Source organism: Anarhichas minor, unplaced genomic scaffold (assembly GCF_050575085.1).
Source record: "Anarhichas minor isolate MPS153535 unplaced genomic scaffold, ASM5057508v1 ptg000016l, whole genome shotgun sequence".
Classification (NCBI taxonomy): Eukaryota; Metazoa; Chordata; class Actinopteri; order Perciformes; family Anarhichadidae; genus Anarhichas; species Anarhichas minor.
Window position 1 is genome coordinate 1,444,072 of NW_027466462.1, and position 18,477 is coordinate 1,462,548.

The following is an 18,477-nucleotide window of genomic DNA, read 5'->3' on the forward strand; positions in this document are numbered from 1 at the left end:
AAACACTGTGGGAGGTTAAGGGTGGAGAGAAATGTTTATGTTGGAGAAGAAGAAGATGAACGAGTGGGAGGAACAAGGCATCATGGGAAATGAAAAAGGAGGTCGAGATGATTAATCAGAGCTACAGACATAAACCAGGAGAACATGATGCAATGCTGTCTGCACTTTAAAATGTTTCACTTTTCCTCAGGAGCCCTTATTTTATTTTTATTGTTTTTACAGATGACCACAAGATGTCGCCCTTTAACTGGTTTTATCCCATTTAAATAGTCCATCATACAAGAAGCATTACAGTAAAACACACAGTGAAAACCATGTTAAGTTAAACATGTTTTTTTTAATAGTTTCTATATGAAAAGTAAAAAACAATTATTAGTTGAACTGCTCCACTGACCCAGTTGGAGAAACATCGATGACTCTGAACTCGACTGATTTTCCTGGCGGACAAAATGCTCGTGTCAAGCAACTGTGACACGACAGTTAAACCGGAAATTAAGCCACTAGGCCTTCAAATTAAAACGACATTTAATGTTTTGAAAAACAGAAACACCATTTTTTAAAATATAAATGTATATTTGATAGTGTAAATATCCATGTGATTAAACTCTAACTTTGGCATCGTAAAATGGGGCACGTTAGAAGATCAATGATTTTGTTGCTTATCTTCACCAACTGTCTAAACCGGAAGTTGTCGCTAAAGCTAGCTAACCTGACGCTAGCTTGAAGTTTTTTCAGTTTTGAGTGGCAGAAAACAACACGTAATTTACCGCAGATAATTTCACACTGCTTCCTTATTGTTTGGTATTAAGGTTCTACTATGGCCTCCTTTAGCACACCTGTGTTTTAAAACAGTTGTTTATTTTTGTTGAGACGGAGAATGACGTAGGGTTTTTCACGGAGTTTACATTTAGCTTAGCTACTGTTGACATAAGCAGCCAACGGTAGAAAATCCGAGTCACGAGACTTCTTCGCGCGGCTGTCTCTCCTTCAACCACAGGTAAAAGTAGATATCTTCATTATTTATGTTAAAAACTACGCGTCAACGAAAGTGTGTGTTGAGCGCGGTGACGTTTTTTGTTAGCACAACAGCTGTTTTTTGTCAGTTAGTCGCGAGACTAACGGCTAAACGCTTTAAACCAAGTTAGCCCAACGGCTGTGTTTTTGTCAGTTAGTCGCGAGACTAACGGCTAAACGCTTTAAACCAAGTTAGCCCAACGGCTGTGTTTTTGTCAGTTAGTCGCGAGACTAACGACTACACACGTCTCCACCGCGGTGTGTGTGTGTGTGTGTGTGTTTTTTTTCAAGTGAGGCGTTTCTTCCGCTGCTGCCCGGTAAAGAATAGAAAAGAGCGGAAACGGTTGCAAAATAGAAACTTCCCTGGAACTGGAGATGAGCAGTCATTACTGGCTGTAGTGGGGAGGGGGATGATGGGACTAGCTGAGGGTGTACTGGTTTCTAAAGAGCCCGCTAACAAACGTACCAGGGTTTGTGTTTTAATGAAGTATCGTTAGCTGGATTTAAGGAGAATTTCGGCGACCATGTTTCACTTTTTGTCGAGCTTGTATCGCAAATACGCATACAGAGGTAACGTCGGTATTCATCTTATTGTGGTGGGGGTCCTTCCGGTGTCTGTTTGATTAAAAATGGACTTTATCCTCTTGTTGTGTTGTTGGATCTGAAGGCATGGATAACTCCGGGAGCTTTGACAGCCTTCATCACCCGAGTGAAGACGACGATGACGACGAGATGGTGGACATCGCAGGAGCCACGCTGGACTTCTCTAACACGGACGACGACCCTCCTCTCAGCTCAGGTGAGTGCAATCACACCTGCACGAGGAGGGGTACCTTTAGGTTTGGTATTAACATGTTGTCCTTCATGCAAACATAGAAACAACCATGTTATTACAACACCTCTGGTTGCATTTAAACCTCATTTTTATATAATTTCCTGCTCCCTAAAATGTTTACTTACTTACTTATTATCTGTCATATATTACCTAGTATCCTGGGTAATATATGCGAATATTATATCCTCAGAGTTAAAATTCCAAGAACTGTCACTCCGTAATTGCCACTTGCTTGAATTTGTATTAAATAGTATTTCTTTATACGTCATAAAACTTTATTACAGTAGAGCTACAATCTATAAATACTAATTGGTGTCACATTATTGTTATTATCTCTTATATATTTAAGCATTAATAACCGTAACAACATGAGAACAGCTGTGTGTGTGTGTGTGTGTGTGTGTGTGTGTCACATGCTTTCAGTGAGTCGTGGTCATACGTCTGAGTAATCAGTTACTACACACACACACACACACACACAAGCACTTGATTAAGTGTGTTTTGGTTTGACTCTCCATCAGAACACAAAAACAGCCATTAAAGTGAGTTATAGAGCTCGTAGTGTTTGTTTTTGTTGCACCAATCCTACCCGGTTACTCGTGATGTCACTGACTTCTCCTTTAAGTGTTGCAGTGTTATTATAACTTTTACCGTACAGAGAAGAGTTTCTAATCCCACGTTAACGATTGACGTCTGAACTCCCAGTGGAGGAGGCTTCCAGTCAGCTAATCCCAGAGAAATGTCTCGGGATGTGTCAGCATGTATACTAGAGAGACAAAGATAGTTTGGAAATTAGTGTTTTTGGTGTTGAGAACAGAGGTTTTTAGCTCTTTTGTTTTTGAAGTCTGCAGCTGCAGGAGAGGTTATTGCTGACTCACTAATAGTGCTGCAGGAATAAGTCCTAAAACATGGAAGTTAGTTTTGATTTCACGTCATCCCTGCAGCACTTTATTAACCTGCTGCAGGTTTTATGGTGATTTTGTGCTCTGGAGAAGTTTAAATCTGACTTAAAGTCTCCTCAAAGTGTTTCTGATTCCTTAAAAAAAAGCAGACAGGAGAAGAGCGTGTTCTTCTTGGCTTGGTGCTGGTTCAGTCTGTTCCTACAGCTTTTCATTATTCCTACTCACACTTCCCTCCTTTCCTTTCCCTCTTGAGTGCTGTCTCGTTCCCTTGCTGCTCATTAGCACTTGGACCTCGTCCTCTTAAAAGCCGTTCTCGGTGCGTCTGTCGTCAGCGCTTAGCCTCGTGTAACCTGCTGCTCAGGGACTCATTAGCCTCCAGTGTTTACAGGACAGGGCTGGAGCCTATAGGTGGAATGTCCAGGTACAACAACAAGGAAGGCCTCCTTGAGCAAGGCAGTAGTCCTCCCAAACGCCCCTTGTTGCAGTGTGAATAAAAACACATTTAGGCTTTTCATTCCTTGTAGTTTCAACCATCCAAAGACAGATTCTCTCCTCCCATCAAATTCTCGGCGCTCTGAAGGAGGTGAGCTGCTTGTCTCAGACGTCGTGCTTTGCTGCCTGCGAGTTATTTTGTAGACCGAAACGAGGAGATTCAAAATAAAATAAAATAAAAAGTGAGAGACGGAGATGTTTGAGGAGGGTTTTGCAACAAGTAGTCATAACACATCTTTTTCAAGGCTTTGTTTGAGTGAGACGGAAGTGATTTTTATGGTCTGTAACAACTGTAACGTCTCAAAAAGCTTCATGGAAACCAAAATATTTAAAACTGGACCTCCTCCAATGTGGAGGAGGAGGAAAAAGTCCCTCAAGATCCACAGCAGGGAGAGAGGGAACTCCCCTTTCTCAAGGATGAAGCAGTCAAACTACACTCGCATATGATATTTAATGTTCTATATGCGTCCATGTTTCGTGCTTACTTTGCTCTTTTATTTTTACTACCAGGTATTTCCTGTGCAGATTATCATTATTGCTCTTTATATGAGCTCACCTACCACACCATGTAATGATTGACAGGGAGTGAGTCACAGCTCCAGGTCCACTCTGTGATTGTGTGGAAGGTATTTAAACACCACAGTGTTTACTTCACCAGGTCACATGGGGCGTCTGTGTGGAACAGGAAGCAGGGAGGCTGAGGAAATAAAATAGACTGAATGGAAAGGCAACCATCTTTTCATGCTAAGGGTACAAACGTCCACTTACGCTCAAAGTCGATCGGACTACAATGTGGTGACAATTTCCCCAAAACGTCTGACAGGATAGAATGATGAAGTGATGACAGACATGACTGTAAGATGCAACGTGATTGGTTGGCGGAGGCGTAAAGCTGGAGGCTGTGAGTCTAGTATTAGAGAGGACCAGACAGCTTTAACATTCAACTCTTTCCTGATGTGATCCTTAAACTCTCACAACAACGTCTTCTGCAGAGTAAAGTTCACTGTGAGAGACCTGTTTCACAACAGCTGTCAATCTGTCACGGCTTCGCCTCCGTAGTAGTAAAGATTCTTCTGTCATCCGTGTAAGGACTAAAGGATCTGCTGAGCTTGCATGTTCTCCCTTTTACTGCGATGTTCTTCTTCATGTTCACACAGTTAGGAGCTGCTGGTTCAACCACAGACTACTGGTAGAAGACAAGAGGCCCCACTGGTTCAGTCACAGGTCAAGTGCTCTGCATGTGTGTGAGTACGTAGTCACAGCTCAGGCCAGCCTTCAGGACGTGACACCTTTTGAAACCTAATGATGAAGTATTTAGGTTTGATACCCAGCCCAGTTTGAGACGTTCTGGGCTTCGTTTCCTCAAACATCCGAGCCAAGTTCTCTCTGGAGTTTCTCCATCAGGACAGTTGCATCATATCCTCATTTTTTATATCCAGCACGTGGAAAAAATGTCTTTATCATGTGGACGTGAAAATTAATCTAATTTCTTTTATTCAATTTCCTCTGACCCAGGAAATATGATTAAAAAGCAGCCACCACTGCTGAAGGAATGAGGTTTAAATACACAGCACTGCTGTATGTCTCATGGAGGTCAGACTCTAGTGTGTGAGCAAGTACACTAGCACACTTCTCCTGAGGTCACAGCAGGGCTAGGATTAGTGGGTTCACTTCAGCTCAGGTCCAACATGTAAAATATGTGAGAAAGTAGAGGAGTTAATGGTTAAAATAAAGGTCTTTAAGTGTCGTTTAGTGTGTTTAAATGCTGCTTATGTCACTTGTGTTTGACTCACAGCCCTCTACATCAGCGAGAGGTCACAACCTCACGGACACTAATGACCTCACTTTGAACCTCAGCCAATCAGAGCGAGCTCTCAAACACTCAGGGCCTATCAGAGAACAGCTCAGCAGACGAGCCAATCGTGACTCACCCCCAGAGCCTACTGACCAATGAGGGAGCTGCTCTGCTGGACTCCACTTCCTGGAGGAGCTCAGAGGAGTGAAGAGGGGTTTCATTCCACTTTATTTTGAGTTTGGCTCAAGTTTAGTCGTGTTTGCGTCCAGAGATGGACTGGGAGTTCTGGAGCAAGCAGCTGAATGAGGGGGTGCTGGTTGAAGATGGTGAGTTTGAGACTCGTGTGGAAGCTTTGTGTTTGTAGCTCTGATGAAGTGTTCTCACACACACACACACACACACACACACAGAGTTTAAGATGCAGTCAGATAAGAAGAATAGCTCACACCGGTCGTTCTTGAGTAACGAGTTGTACGTCTTTGTGAGTCTGCGTCTCCTTTTGATTCAAACTCTTCTTCTGTTTGTTTTTTAAATTGTGTTTCTGCTGATGCCTGAAACCTGGTGGAGTTTAACCATCAAGACCGCTCACGAGCAGTGAATATTTTAGCTCTGGAGTCAGATTCGTCCCCTTTTCCCCCCCAAAAATGTGTGTTTTGTGTTGTGTGATTGCTTTCTGGTTTTACTGGGTTTGTGTCTCCGCTGTCCTGAATGAGGTGCAAAGGTTTGTCACAACTTTAATGGGACACATCCACCGAAGTAGAAACAGTGAACACGCTGAGTAGTGTGATGGCTTTAGGTTAGTCATCTACTGTTAAAAATAACAACTAGTACTGGAATGAAAAAATCACTTTATTTTATATTTTTGTTCTCCAGCTGGGAGATATAAACTCATCTAACTATGGACCCCATCATGTTTAGGACATCCAAAGGAGCTCCTGTAGGAGAATAAATACTGTTGCATGATTTATAGGTTCTCAGACAGTCCTGTACCGGGTCAGCGTATCCCAGCATGCATTGGACAGCGAGGCTAATTGGTTTAAGAGAGGCGAGACGGGACAACAGATTGTTACACAAGCTGAGAGACAGAACGGTTTAAACCAAACGGAAGCATCGTCATCATAGAGGCTTTCCCTCCTAACACTAAGATCTAGTTCCATTTGAAGTTTAGTTACCATCAGCTGACTCCTGAGACAGAGAGACACAGAGAGAGAGAGACGGACGGACAGACATTCTTCTCATTGTTGTTCATAACCCGTCTAACTGGTCAGCTCAGGTGTTTAAATGCTCCTTTAGTGTTCTGCTCTGTGTCGTGTTAAATGTGTTTGTGGAGCTAAGATTAAGTTTTATACATTTTACAATAAAGATGTGAAGGACCTGGATGTGCAAACAGCCGTTGTTGTGTTGTGTTGTGTTCTCTTCCTTCAAACATTGCTCTGACACAATAACAAAGCATAAAACTTAGTGATCCGTCTGAAATACGAGAGGACATGTTGTTCCTCTGAACCACAAGAAGTTTCAGGCGAAGCGCCACAGAAGTGTTGGTCACATGACTGTTAGTCTCAGATGAGTCAATCATGGCTTCAGAGGAGCTCAGAGTTTAATGCCTTTAACAGAATCTAATCAGAGCGAACGGTTTATTTTAAATGAGACATGTAGAATCAAATGTTTCATTTTGATGAAATATCACAATTTTAAGCTTTGATTTGGTTTATTTTTCTCAGGGAAGCGTTTGTAACACATGATGTGTTCAAGGACCGTGGGAAAGATGAAAATCTGACAATAATGTTGTTTTTTTACAGCTTCCGGTGATGATAAACAGTGTAGTTCTGACCACTGTTTAAAGAAAACATGCTTTCTAACCCCAGAGGTGGAGTTCAGAGGATGAAGTGATGCTTAGAATACATGTCTTATATCACTGACTGTGTTTCACCACCATGCATGTAAATCCCACATCAGTAACGAGCTCATTAAGCTTCTGTTTCCTCACACAGACGAGAAGCACCGTCTCCACCATCATTCATAGTACGTCGTCTATTAATACTCAAACCAAAACCCTGCTTTTCAGTTTCAGTTGTCGGTCGCTCACCGGCCGCCTCGTTTCCCCGTTTCCGTCGGGTAGCTGGCTGCTGGCTGCTGTGTGGTTAATTGTTGCGGTCACGCATTCAAAGCTGTGTTGTTGTGAGCCGAGTGCAGCTGAAGCCTCGTAGCTTTGGGGGTCTTTGCCTCCAACGCTCATTAACACGGTAACAATCGTCAGCAGAGCAATAATCGTGGGTTTGCTCGACAGATGAAATGAATGCTCAAATCATTTTGACTTTAATAACGTCCCTCAGCACTCTTTATGTTTTCAGCCCACCGCTGAGGCTCAAAGTGAAGTGTTCCTCTTTCCACCTCTTGTGTTTGGTTTAATAAACACCGCAGGACGTTTTCCTCTCGAAGTGAACGCTCCCTCCAGCTGAGCTCTCGGCTGTGGTTCTGCAGGTTGTAGATGTTAGAGAAGACGTTACGCAACAGATCAACACACACGTTCAGTACCCGTGTGGGAAACACTGCTGGAGGTCTTCTTCTCTCTGTGTGGAGGAGCTCTCAGCTGACCACAAGAAAAACACACAAGCCACAAACCAAATATTTAAATCTGAGGATTTGAGTCACTCAAACAACATGAGGGAAAAACAACAACAGAAAGAAATGTTTTAAACAATGTGGCTGACGATGTTGGTTTGTGCTTCTCCCCCCCTCCCTCTAGGAGACTATGAGGAGAGCAGCAGCAGCAGCAGAGCAGCCGGTATGAACGGCAACGGTAACGGTCCCAGTAAACTGGTGGACCCTCTGGAGGACCCGCTAGCCGGACTGGGCACCTACGAGGACTTCAACACCATCGACTGGGTGAGGGAGAAGAGCAAGGACCGCGACCGCCACAGAGAGGTAGGAAGAAGAAGAAGAAGCTCCCTCTGTTCCTAGGAACCTGAACTAAACTGAATTACATGAATCACTGACTAACATTGACCTCCTCCTCTCCGTCTCCGTCCAGATCACCAAAAAGAGCCGACAGTCCACTGCGGCTCTGCTGCACAGCGTCAGCGACGCCTTCTCGGGGTGGCTGCTCATGCTTCTGGTGGGACTGATGTCAGGTACTGAACTGTGGTCTGAACACTTGTCCTTTAATCTGAGAAACTGGGGACATTTTTTTGTTCGCAAGACAAAAAAAGTTAAGTTTAGACACAAGGCACAGAGGCAGAACTAACCTCTTCCTCCTCCTCCTCCTCCTCCTCCTCCTCCTCCTCCTCCTCCTCCAGGTGCTCTCGCCGGCGGCATCGACATCGCGGCCCACTGGCTGACGGACTTGAAGGAGGGTATCTGCCTCGTCGGCTTCTGGTACAACCACGAGCACTGCTGCTGGACGTCCACCGAGACGACGTTCCAGGACAGGGACAGCTGTCCTCAGTGGCAGAGCTGGGCCGAGCTCATCACGGGGACGTCGGAGGTACAGAGACGGGTTAATCCAGAGGGAGAGGGGGGGGTGTTCTGCTCTCTTAGAGCCATGAAATGTACGGTAAATGTGCAGTCATGGTCTCTCTCTTAGTGTTAAAGTGCTTTAGTTCCATCTAGTGGTTATAAACCGTCATGACATGAGATTACACCACAAATCCAGCTTTTATCTTTTCCCTAATATAACTTGTTTTCCCTCCTTTGTCTGTGCGTGTCCCTGCAGGGTGCGTTTCCCTACATAGTGAACTACCTGATGTACATGGTCTGGGCCCTACTCTTCGCTCTGCTGGCCGTCATGCTGGTCAGGGCCTTCGCTCCGTACGCATGTGGATCAGGAATACCGGAGGTGAGACTGCAGCCTCACTCGTTTCTTCTTCAGTCGACATATTAATCAGCACAAAGATCATTTCCTTTGTGTCAACAATGTGTCTTGATTTCATTTCTTCATTGATGGCCACAAGCGTAGCTTCAGGAATATATAGTTTTGTACTCCAAGGAAGTGAAAAGCTGAAGATTTGCTTCCACTCAGACTAAACCAAACTGATTCATATACACAGAACAAAACACACAACGGGACTCTTTCCTGCTCATGTGAACTCTCCTTCACTCCCCTCAGACAGAGCTCGTCCCTCATCTCATGGAACTTCAGATCAGCTGCTTGTTTCAAAGAAAAACATCCGGAGCACAAACCCCACCGCTGTTCATCTCACACTCCTCTGCGTCTCTCTCTCTCAGATTAAGACCATCCTCAGTGGGTTCATCATCCGGGGCTACCTGGGGAAGTGGACCCTGATCATCAAGACCATCACCCTGGTCCTGGCCGTGTCCTCGGGGCTCAGCTTGGGGAAGGAGGGCCCGCTGGTCCACGTGGCCTGCTGCTGCGCCAACATCCTGTGTCACCTGTTCACCAAGTACCGCAAGAATGAGGCCAAGCGGCGAGAGGTGGGATTTCATCAGAGTCTTTGTTTTATTGGGACAGTTTTAAGGGGGACCAGGGGATTTGAACCGCTCGAGAATAGATGAAGAAATATCAAAATCTCTCCAAAATTACGACACCAAGACTTCGAAAAACACCGTAGAAAAATCCTTTCTGTGATTTGGTATCACAAGAGCCTCAGCTCTCCAGTTATACCCAATTTATGCAAATCCAAGAGTCCTCAGGGACCCCAGGATGCAGAAGGGGAACAGAGAACTCCAAGATTCAATAATCTTTGAATATATTCTCTGAAACCCTCGATAAACAGAAGCAAAGAGAGGTAATCGTCAATCCTTATGTCGTCTTTACGTATTCCTAACGCCACATTAAACTCACGGCTTCAGTGAACTCTGTTTGGATTTGGCCTTCATCGAGGTCAGTAAACCGATCGCACCAAGAACATTTTATTCCAACAACAATGAAGACGCAGTGTTCTTTTGATTGATAGCTGTTATGATACCTGTGTGTGTGTATTATTTTTGTTTTCTGGCTTGCAGGTGTTGTCGGCGGCGGCGGCAGTGGGCGTGTCCGTGGCGTTCGGCGCTCCCATTGGAGGAGTCCTGTTCAGCCTGGAGGAGGTGAGAACAAGTGCTCGTTGTCTCCTTCAACCAGCTGTTTAGACTGGTGCTGAGATCCCAGACATCAGAGGACCGTCTGAGGAGCAGAAACACACCACCGTCATACAACACACACCTGAGGCTAAGAGCCAGTCAATCTCAGGATCAAAGTCATCTCATCAGCACCAGACAACACAACTAAATACATCGTTTTCCATGACTTGGTCAGTCTTACTTGAAGATGTGATGGATGTTCTGAAACCTGCACTTCCCTGGCGCCCTAACTGAGACATGATGAACCGCTAACAGGTGTTGATGGTTTGGGAAATAAATGTGTCTCATCCATCTTCAGCAGAGCAGCCCAAACGCATCAGAAATCAAACACATGTTGATTTATTTAAGAGTGGAGTGATGGATCATCCAGAGTCTGTGATACAAATTGTTATTTCATTGCATATTTGGCACCTCAGTGGTGCACATTTAACTGTGCAGTCCTACGTAAATAGACAAGAAATAAGACTCTTTATGTTCTTTTTCTGCCTTCAGGTGAGTTACTACTTCCCCCTGAAGACCCTGTGGCGCTCGTTCTTCGCCGCCCTGGTCGCGGCCTTCACTCTGCGCGCCATCAACCCGTTCGGGAACAGCCGCCTGGTGCTGTTCTACGTGGAGTTCCACGCCCCGTGGCACCTGGTGGAGCTGGCCCCCTTCATCCTGCTGGGCATATTCGGAGGCCTGTGGGGGGCGCTGTTCATCAGGGCCAACATCGCCTGGTGCAGGCTACGTGAGTCTGGGAGCTCATTCCCGATGTGTGCAAAACGAAAAGCCTTTTTCTCTTCTTATTGATCCGTTTTTCCGTGTCTTCTTTTTAAAAGGTAAAACCACTCGTCTGGGTCACTACCCCGTCATGGAGGTGCTGGTGGTCACGGCTCTGACCGGCGTGGTCGCCTACCCGAACAGCTACACCAGGATGAGCGGCGCAGAGCTCATCGCAGAGCTCTTCAACGACTGCTCGCTGCTCGACTCCTCACAGCTCTGTGGCTACAAACAGGTCAGCTGAGAGAGAGAACTGCATTTTTTTTGTCTGTCTCCCTGCTGAATATATATATCTATATTTTTTAATCTCCTGTGTAATCATCATCTGTGTATTAATCTCTCTCTCCCTCTGCGTCGTCCCTCTCAGCCAAACATCACAACAGAAGCCGCTGTAGGTAACAGCCTGGCGGACCGGCCGGCGGGTGAAGGTCTGTACACGGCTCTGTGGCAGCTCGCCCTGGCTTTAGTGTTCAAGATGATGATCACTGTGATTACATTCGGCATGAAGGTCGGTCCACACACACACACACACACACACACACACACACTTATATCTCATCATAGACGAGTATTTTACAACGTCTCCTCCTCCTCTTCTCCCTCCCAGGTTCCCTCCGGGCTCTTCATCCCCAGCATGGCGGTGGGAGCCATCGCCGGCCGGCTGCTGGGCGTCGGCATGGAGCAGCTGGCCTACTACAACCACGACTCCTTCATCTTCAAAGGGTGGTGCTCGCCGGGAGCCGACTGCATCACCCCGGGGCTCTACGCCATGGTGGGCGCCGCCGCATGTTTAGGTGAGAAACCGGGGAAATAATAAGATCACACGGTCAAAGAGGCGATTCTTATCGTGGGATGTCCAGAGAGCAGCTTAGTGGTGTTTGAAGGGAGACGTGGTTTTCAAACCCAGAAGGTCTTAAATGTTTCTTTTTCCACTTGTTTTTAAGACTTATTTTGGTTTTTATAGACTGAAATAAACAAAATGTCACAAATTCTGGCACTTTTTTAATAGTTTAATAAAAATGTTTGAGAAAAGAAGCGACAGTTTGGCCAACAAACACAAAAGCTGCAGTTAAATTAAACAGCACAACATGCCAGACCAGAGCTCTCCCTTATGAACTGGTGCTGGTCCACATTACGGGCAGAGAGAGATCGGCACTAAGTATGTTTTCAGCGTGTCGTTGTCTCGTGTGAGCTCTACCAGCCTCGTCACAGCGAAGCATGCGTTCTAAAGATTTCACTGATACAGATTGTATAATAACTCTGTTTGAGGACAATATCTTCATTCTCTCTCTGAAAACACTAAACTCCACAACAATCCTCATCGGGGAACTTTTATTCTTTTTAACGAACCAGAGAAAACTCTCCCAACAGTCACAATGACACTGTTTGACTTGAGGCCACAGAGGAGCATCGACTTTAGAGTGTGCTGGTGGTTTTCTGTCCGCAACCGAGCGAGATGATGATAATAATGAATTCACCACACGAGCTTCAACATTTCCATGTGAGCACGAGGGGAAGATCAAGAGCTCAAAGGTTCAGATAAAGAGATGTGCGTTTATGTGGTCAGACGAACTCTCGGAGGACTTCTTCTCATTCTCAACAGGAACCGTCTCCCTCTCCCAGCCCTCTGCTCCCTTATTATGCTGCAGTCATGCTGACGCTCATGTAAAGTTCAGGTGACTCACACATTGGACCTCATGCAGGAACAGTTTCACATTCTAATCTTTACTTTTCCTCGTACGATGGAGCCACGTTCAGAAAACACTCCTAACTTCAGATAACGGCGTAAATGACGAGCGTAGACACGATGATTAATGTTAATTAATTAACCTCTCTCTCTCTTTCTCTCTCTCTCTCTCATCCCGCCTCTCTCTCTCTCTGTCTCTCTCTCTCTCGTCCCGCTTCTCTCTCTCGTCCCTCTCTCTCTCTCGTCCCTCTCTCTCTCTCGTCCCGCTTCTCTCTCTCTCTCTCTCGTCCCGCCTCTCTCTCTCTCTTTCTTGTCCCTCTCTCTCGTCCCGCTTCTCTCTTTCTTGTCCCTCTCTCTCGTCCCGCTTCTCTCTTTCTCGTCCCTCTCTCTCGTCCCTCTCTCGTCCTGCTTCTCTCTCTCTCGTCCCGCCTCTCTCTCTCTTTCTCGTCCCTCTCTCTCGTCCCGCTTCTCTCTCTCTCGTCCCGTGCCTCTCTCTCTCTCTCTCTCTTTCTCGTCCCTCTCTCTCGTCCCGCTTCTCTCTCTCTCTCTCGTCCTGCTTCTCTCTCTCTCTCGTCCCTCTCTCTCGTCCTGCTTCTCTCTCTCTCTCGTCCCTCTCTCTCGTCCTGCTTCTCTCTCTCTCTGTCTCGTCCCTCTCTCTCTCGTCCCTCTCTCTCTCTCGTCCCGCCTCTCTCTCTCTCTTTCTTGTCCCTCTCTCTCGTCCCGCTTCTCTCTTTCTTGTCCCTCTCTCTCGTCCCTCTCTCTCGTCCCGCTTCTCTCTCTCTCGTCCCGCTTCTCTCTCTCTCTCTCTCTCGTCCCGCCTCTCTCTCTCTCTTTCTTGTCCCTCTCTCTCGTCCCGCTTCTCTCTTTCTTGTCCCTCTCTCTCGTCCCGCTTCTCTCGTCCCTCTCTCTCGTCCCGCTTCTCTCGTCCCTCTCTCTCGTCCCGCTTCTCTCTCTCTCTCGTCCCGCCTCTCTCTCTCTCTCTCTCTTTCTCGTCCCTCTCTCTCGTCCCGCTTCTCTCTCTCTCTCGTCCCTCTCTCTCGTCCTGCTTCTCTCTCTCTCTCTGTCTCTGTCTCGTCTCTCTCTCGTCCCGTCTCTCTCTTCCAGGCGGAGTGACTCGCATGACGGTGTCGCTGGTGGTCATCATGTTTGAGCTGACCGGCGGCCTCGAGTACATCGTCCCCCTCATGGCCGCCACCATGACCAGCAAGTGGGTGGCAGACGCGTTCGGAAGAGAGGGAATCTATGAGGTGTGTGTGGCGCTGTAATGTGCTTCAGATTTAGGAAGTCACGGTTTTTAAAGAGACAGTTCACCCCAAAATGAAAACCACATCTTTCTTTCCTCTTATCTGTTGCCTAGTTTTGGAGATATCAGCCGCACAAATGTCTGGTTTCTCTCCGTTATAATGGGGCTATATATAAGTGGCAAAACAATTATATATATATATATATATATATATATATATATATATATATATATATATTAGAAAAACTCCAGAAATCCTGACCCGGTTACTCAAAATACTCCACAGACCGTGTTCATGTGTGAACTATGGCTGAGAGGAAATGGTTCCTTTATAAAACTGTCTGCATCTCGTCCCGTTATATAAATATGTATCTGATAAATAGCTCTACAGGTAAGAGGAAGAATCTGAATCTGTTGTCCACTCCTCAGGCTCACATCCGGCTGAACGGATACCCGTTCCTGGAGCCCAAAGAGGAGTTCGACCACAGCAGCCTGACGGTGGACGTGATGCGGCCCAGGAGGTCGGACCCGGCGCTGGCTGTGCTCACACAGGAGGGCATGACGGTCGGGGAGGTGGAGGTAACGGCCTCACCGTTAACGAGAGAAACACGCCGCTGTATACGGAAAGCACGGTGTGAACTGTTGTGTTTGGTCCTCAGGCTCTGGTGGAAAGCACTCACTACAGCGGCTTCCCTGTGGTCGTCTCCCAGGTGTCCCAGAGGCTGGTGGGATTTGTACTCAGAAGAGACCTGCTCATATCAATAGGTCAGAAATAAAGCTGCTGTCCTTCACTGTAGGTCAGAAATAAACACTTTAAACATGTTGGATGTATAGATTACGTCGTGACGACCTCCTCTCCTCTCAGACAACGCCCGGAAGCGTCAGGAGGGCGTGGTCAGCGCGTCCCAGGTGGTCCTCACCGAGCACGCTCCGGCTCAGGCCCACGACGCCCCGCCGCACCTCCGCCTCCGAGGCATCATGGACCTGAGCCCCTTCACGGTGTCGGACCACACGCCCATGGACATCACCGTGGACATCTTCAGGAAGCTGGGGCTCCGTCAGTGTCTGGTGACGCACAACGGGTGAGAACCGACCACTCTCCCACGCTTGTAGACATTAAAGCGAGACGTGACAGATGGGTGCGTGGGAGCGTCCCGGGTCGCTCGGCTGTCGGCTCGTGCATTAAAGTGGTTAGGGAGGAAGACGTAGAAAGCTAATGGAGGGGGGGGGCAGTGAGAGATAACACAGAAAACTCTTCAGGTGTGTTTACCCAAAATCTCCTCACAACCAATTTCACAGAAGACATTTTTGTGTGTCTGTAACGTCCGCTGACACAACGGAGAACATCTGTATTTCACGTCTCAGGCAGCTCGTTAAATTGGATCTTCAGATTCGAACCGGCCACTTCGAAGCGATGATTTATGGGCTGTTATTTTGGGGGGGGGGGGGGGGGGGGGGTAGGGGTAGAGGACATGTTCATGCTTCTGCTAAGCCCCGCCCTCCCCTGTGAGCGTCTATTACAAGAGAAAGGAAGCCAGAGGAACGGTAAAACAGGGACGTGTGTGTTTCTTCTGGTGCGTTGAGAGGCTCGGACAGCTTCACAGACTTGTGTAGAGGCTGTTTCTGCTCGATACTTTTGTCCACCAGTTCATCGTTTTGTCCGCGATGTTGTCGATGTCTTATTTCGACCAACCAGCAGTTTAAACCACAGAGAACATTTAGAAACCTTCAAATTGCTGCCGATAGGAAATAGAGCTGCGTGCTTTTATCGACCAACGATGCTGCGTTTACTCTTTGGAAACCTCAAACATATTCTCTCACGCACAGAGCCGCACTTCGTTTGTTGAGATGTCTCTTCAAACACGCAGCTCTCTTTGGTTCAGGAGCTGAGCTTTGTGTATATTTTCACACGCATGCTTCCACACGAGTGTAACGGCGGCTCTTGCGGTTTCTCTTTGTCACTTTCTGTTCCTCATCTTCCAGCATCGGAGAAGATTCCAGATCTGTCTTCAGACTAAACATGCGTGTAGATGAAACGGTTGCAGAGAGATTTGGTAGCGATGTATAAACTAAAGTGTCAAACAAGCGGTTAAGATCACATCTGCTGTCAGCTCTTCCAGAGCGTGCTCAGCCTCGAGGTGAAGCTTTGATCGGCTATAATTCAAACCGAATCGACGAGAAGCATCAGAAGTTCCCTCGACCTCACCTCGCGTTTAGCTGCTGTGCCAGAACATCCGATTACCAAGCAGCAAGTTGAGGTCCGCTCTCCGCCCGAGGGCCCTGCTGACAGCGCATACAGCTGCTGAGAGGCTGCTGACTTCTTCAGGACAGATTGGCTTCAGATGGGCTGCTTGTTGGCAACAGAAAAGCACAGAGTGGATGCACGTTTAGTTTAGGAGGGGAAAGCTGTGGCTTCAGGGGAGCAGGAAGCAGGAGTCGAGGACGGATCTGTTTTCACGTGAGCTCTCAGAGAAAGTTTCTCACTCATCGTCTGGGAATGGAGATGACACACTCGGCAAAAAAAAACAAAAGAAAGACCTTGAGGCCGTGGATGCTGTTGGTTTCATACCTCTGAATGTGGTTTTTACATCTTCAGGTCAAGGCCGACACATCGGCAGCATATCTAGAGTCTGTTTTCCTTTGTCAGCTTAGATTCAGCTACATTTTATTCTGGAAAACAAGGAGAAAATAAAGAAACCACAAAAACACCCCTCAGCCTTGACGTCTCTGAAGTGCTCTCGTGTTTTGAATCGGTGTGTTTGACGCTGGTCAAACTCACATTTTTCAGCTTGAATGTCTGAATGGAATAAATTGTGTTTTGATGTTTTTGGGAGATATTTGAATGATCCCAGCGAGACATTTGGGGCGGCGAATTCTGAGAAAGATACTCAGTTAGTCATCATTGTGAGCTGTGGATAGTGAGGAGCCGGTAGACCAGCAACCCTCATGATCTGTTTACTCCGTGTTACCGTGGCGTTACTGTGATCCCCCAGAGACCGAAATAAAACCGAAACCACGACGTCAAGACTCGGAGGCCAGACCTCCACTCTCTGCTTTCTGTCAAATCTTTGACGTGTTCGTGAGGACACCTCACACCGTACGATGTGAAGTAATAATCTTTTCCATGACATGTGTTCTCTCTCTCTGTATGTGTGTGTGTGTGTGTGTGTGTGTGTGTGTGTGTGTGTGTGTGTGTGTGTGTGTGTGTGACCAGGAGGCTGCTGGGAATCATCACAAAAAAAGACATCCTGAAACACATGGCGCACATCGCCAACAGAGACCCCGACTCCATCCTCTTCAACTGACCTCTCTCCTCTCTCATCCGTCCATCTACTCCTCTCTATCTCTCTCTCTCGTGGGGGGGGGGGGAGAGAGACACCAGCTTGCACACTCGAACGAAATGCACCTTTTACCTCTTTCCTTTTTTTAAAAGGGCCGTTGGGAGAGAGCCAAGTAAGTCGAGCTCCATTTGCACAGGTGACTAGAGAACAATGGCTCCTTTTTTTTTGTTGATGGAGGCGTTTTTTGGCTTTCTGTTTTTGGCTCCTCCTCACCGACACTGCTGGCCCCAACTTCTTGTTCAACCCTGAAGGATGTAGTTGAGATACACACGAGCAATAAGATGGAAACAAAGTTCACATCTACTCTTTCTTCCATTCCTTCCTTTTCTCTCTCTCTCTCTCACAAGAGAGGGAAATGTTTAAGAGGAGGGGGGGACAGTTAATCCTCCGTCACAGATACTGACAAGAGGAGCGATGGAGGCATCGGGGAAGATTAAATGAAAAGAGTGTTTTGGGGAGCTCCGTGCCGGGGGCCTCCGGCCGTCACAGCGAGCCCAGACAGAGCACTCTGAGCTGGGCTGATGGATGCCCCCGTCCTCCTCCTCTTCCCTCCCTCCTGCAGCCTCGGGGGGGGCTAAGCATACAGGTGTGAGACGACGATCTAAGACACACACACACACACACACACACACACACACACACACACACACACTTACACTCCATAAAGACTTCATGACAGCCTGGGAACTCTCCAGAAATGTCTCTTTTTTTTGTGTTTTTTTCGTTGTGTAGACTTGTGATTTGCCCGGCAACTAAGCAGTGTTGTCTCTCCGATTGGCTAGTTATAATTCTCTAAATAAAAATCATGCACGCATAAATGACAATGCTGCATATAAACCACACCATGCCTTATTGAAGAAGGTGTGTGGGTGTTTCTGGGCTGCTGTGGAAGGGCTAAAATAACATGACAACACAAGTTAATTTATGTAAATGTAAATTGTTTGTCCCACTAAATTATTTCACTGAGTTAAACGTGTCTGTGTTTCTTTGTATATCGATCATAATCTTGTGAATATTTTACATTTCGGTTGATGAAATACCTGAGTTTGTTTTTTAAATTACTAAATATAAATATAAGACAATAGATTGTTCCTTCTTAAATATTGTTATTAGTATTTATTATTTAGCTAAAAACCTAAATAGATCCAATGATGGATTTGAAGAGATTTAATTGTCTCTTTCTTTGCAGCCTTGGCTCCTTAAAGACCAGCCTTGTGACCTTTTGTTTTTGGGCACTCAGGAGTTGGTGGAGACCAAAAACGGAGCTAAAAGGAGATCGAATATCGGACTTACGGCCCCCCATGTGGTCAAAACGACGTTAAACTGCAGCAAC

General features: G+C 46.6%; 1 protein-coding gene across 3 annotated transcripts; it reads left to right on the forward strand.

The window, feature by feature from the left end:
- The first annotated feature begins 729 nt into the window (after window positions 1-729).
- Window positions 730-18,110, forward strand: clcn5b (chloride channel, voltage-sensitive 5b). 3 transcript variants are annotated; one of them, XM_076092366.1, is made up of 17 exons: window positions 730-997; window positions 1,682-1,813; window positions 7,785-7,963; window positions 8,070-8,169; window positions 8,335-8,522; window positions 8,751-8,873; window positions 9,263-9,469; window positions 10,001-10,081; window positions 10,607-10,841; window positions 10,933-11,108; window positions 11,241-11,381; window positions 11,481-11,667; window positions 13,665-13,807; window positions 14,233-14,382; window positions 14,463-14,568; window positions 14,669-14,885; window positions 17,018-18,110. In XM_076092366.1, the coding sequence occupies exons 2-17, from the start codon at window positions 1,684-1,686 to the stop codon at window positions 17,106-17,108; spliced, it is 2,454 nt and encodes an 817-aa protein (XP_075948481.1). In that variant the 5' UTR covers window positions 730-997; window positions 1,682-1,683; the 3' UTR covers window positions 17,109-18,110. The 3 variants fall into 3 exon arrangements, with proteins under 3 accessions (XP_075948481.1, XP_075948480.1, XP_075948482.1); XM_076092365.1 differs by lacking the exon at window positions 730-997 and adding an exon at window positions 1,086-1,584; XM_076092367.1 differs by lacking the exons at window positions 730-997; window positions 1,682-1,813 and adding an exon at window positions 5,130-5,364.
- Window positions 18,111-18,477: the final 367 nt, after the last annotated feature.

Bases quoted from the DNA above. Each gene is read 5' to 3' on its own strand.
- clcn5b (XM_076092365.1), top strand. From the start codon at position 1,539: ATGTTTCACTTTTTGTCGAGCTTGTATCGCAAATACGCATACAGAG. The intron at 1,585-1,681 runs GTAACGTCGGTA...TTGGATCTGAAG, and splicing joins TCGCAAATACGCATACAGAG to GCATGGATAACTCCGGGAGC. The intron at 10,082-10,606 runs GTGAGAACAAGT...TTCTGCCTTCAG, and splicing joins TCCTGTTCAGCCTGGAGGAG to GTGAGTTACTACTTCCCCCT.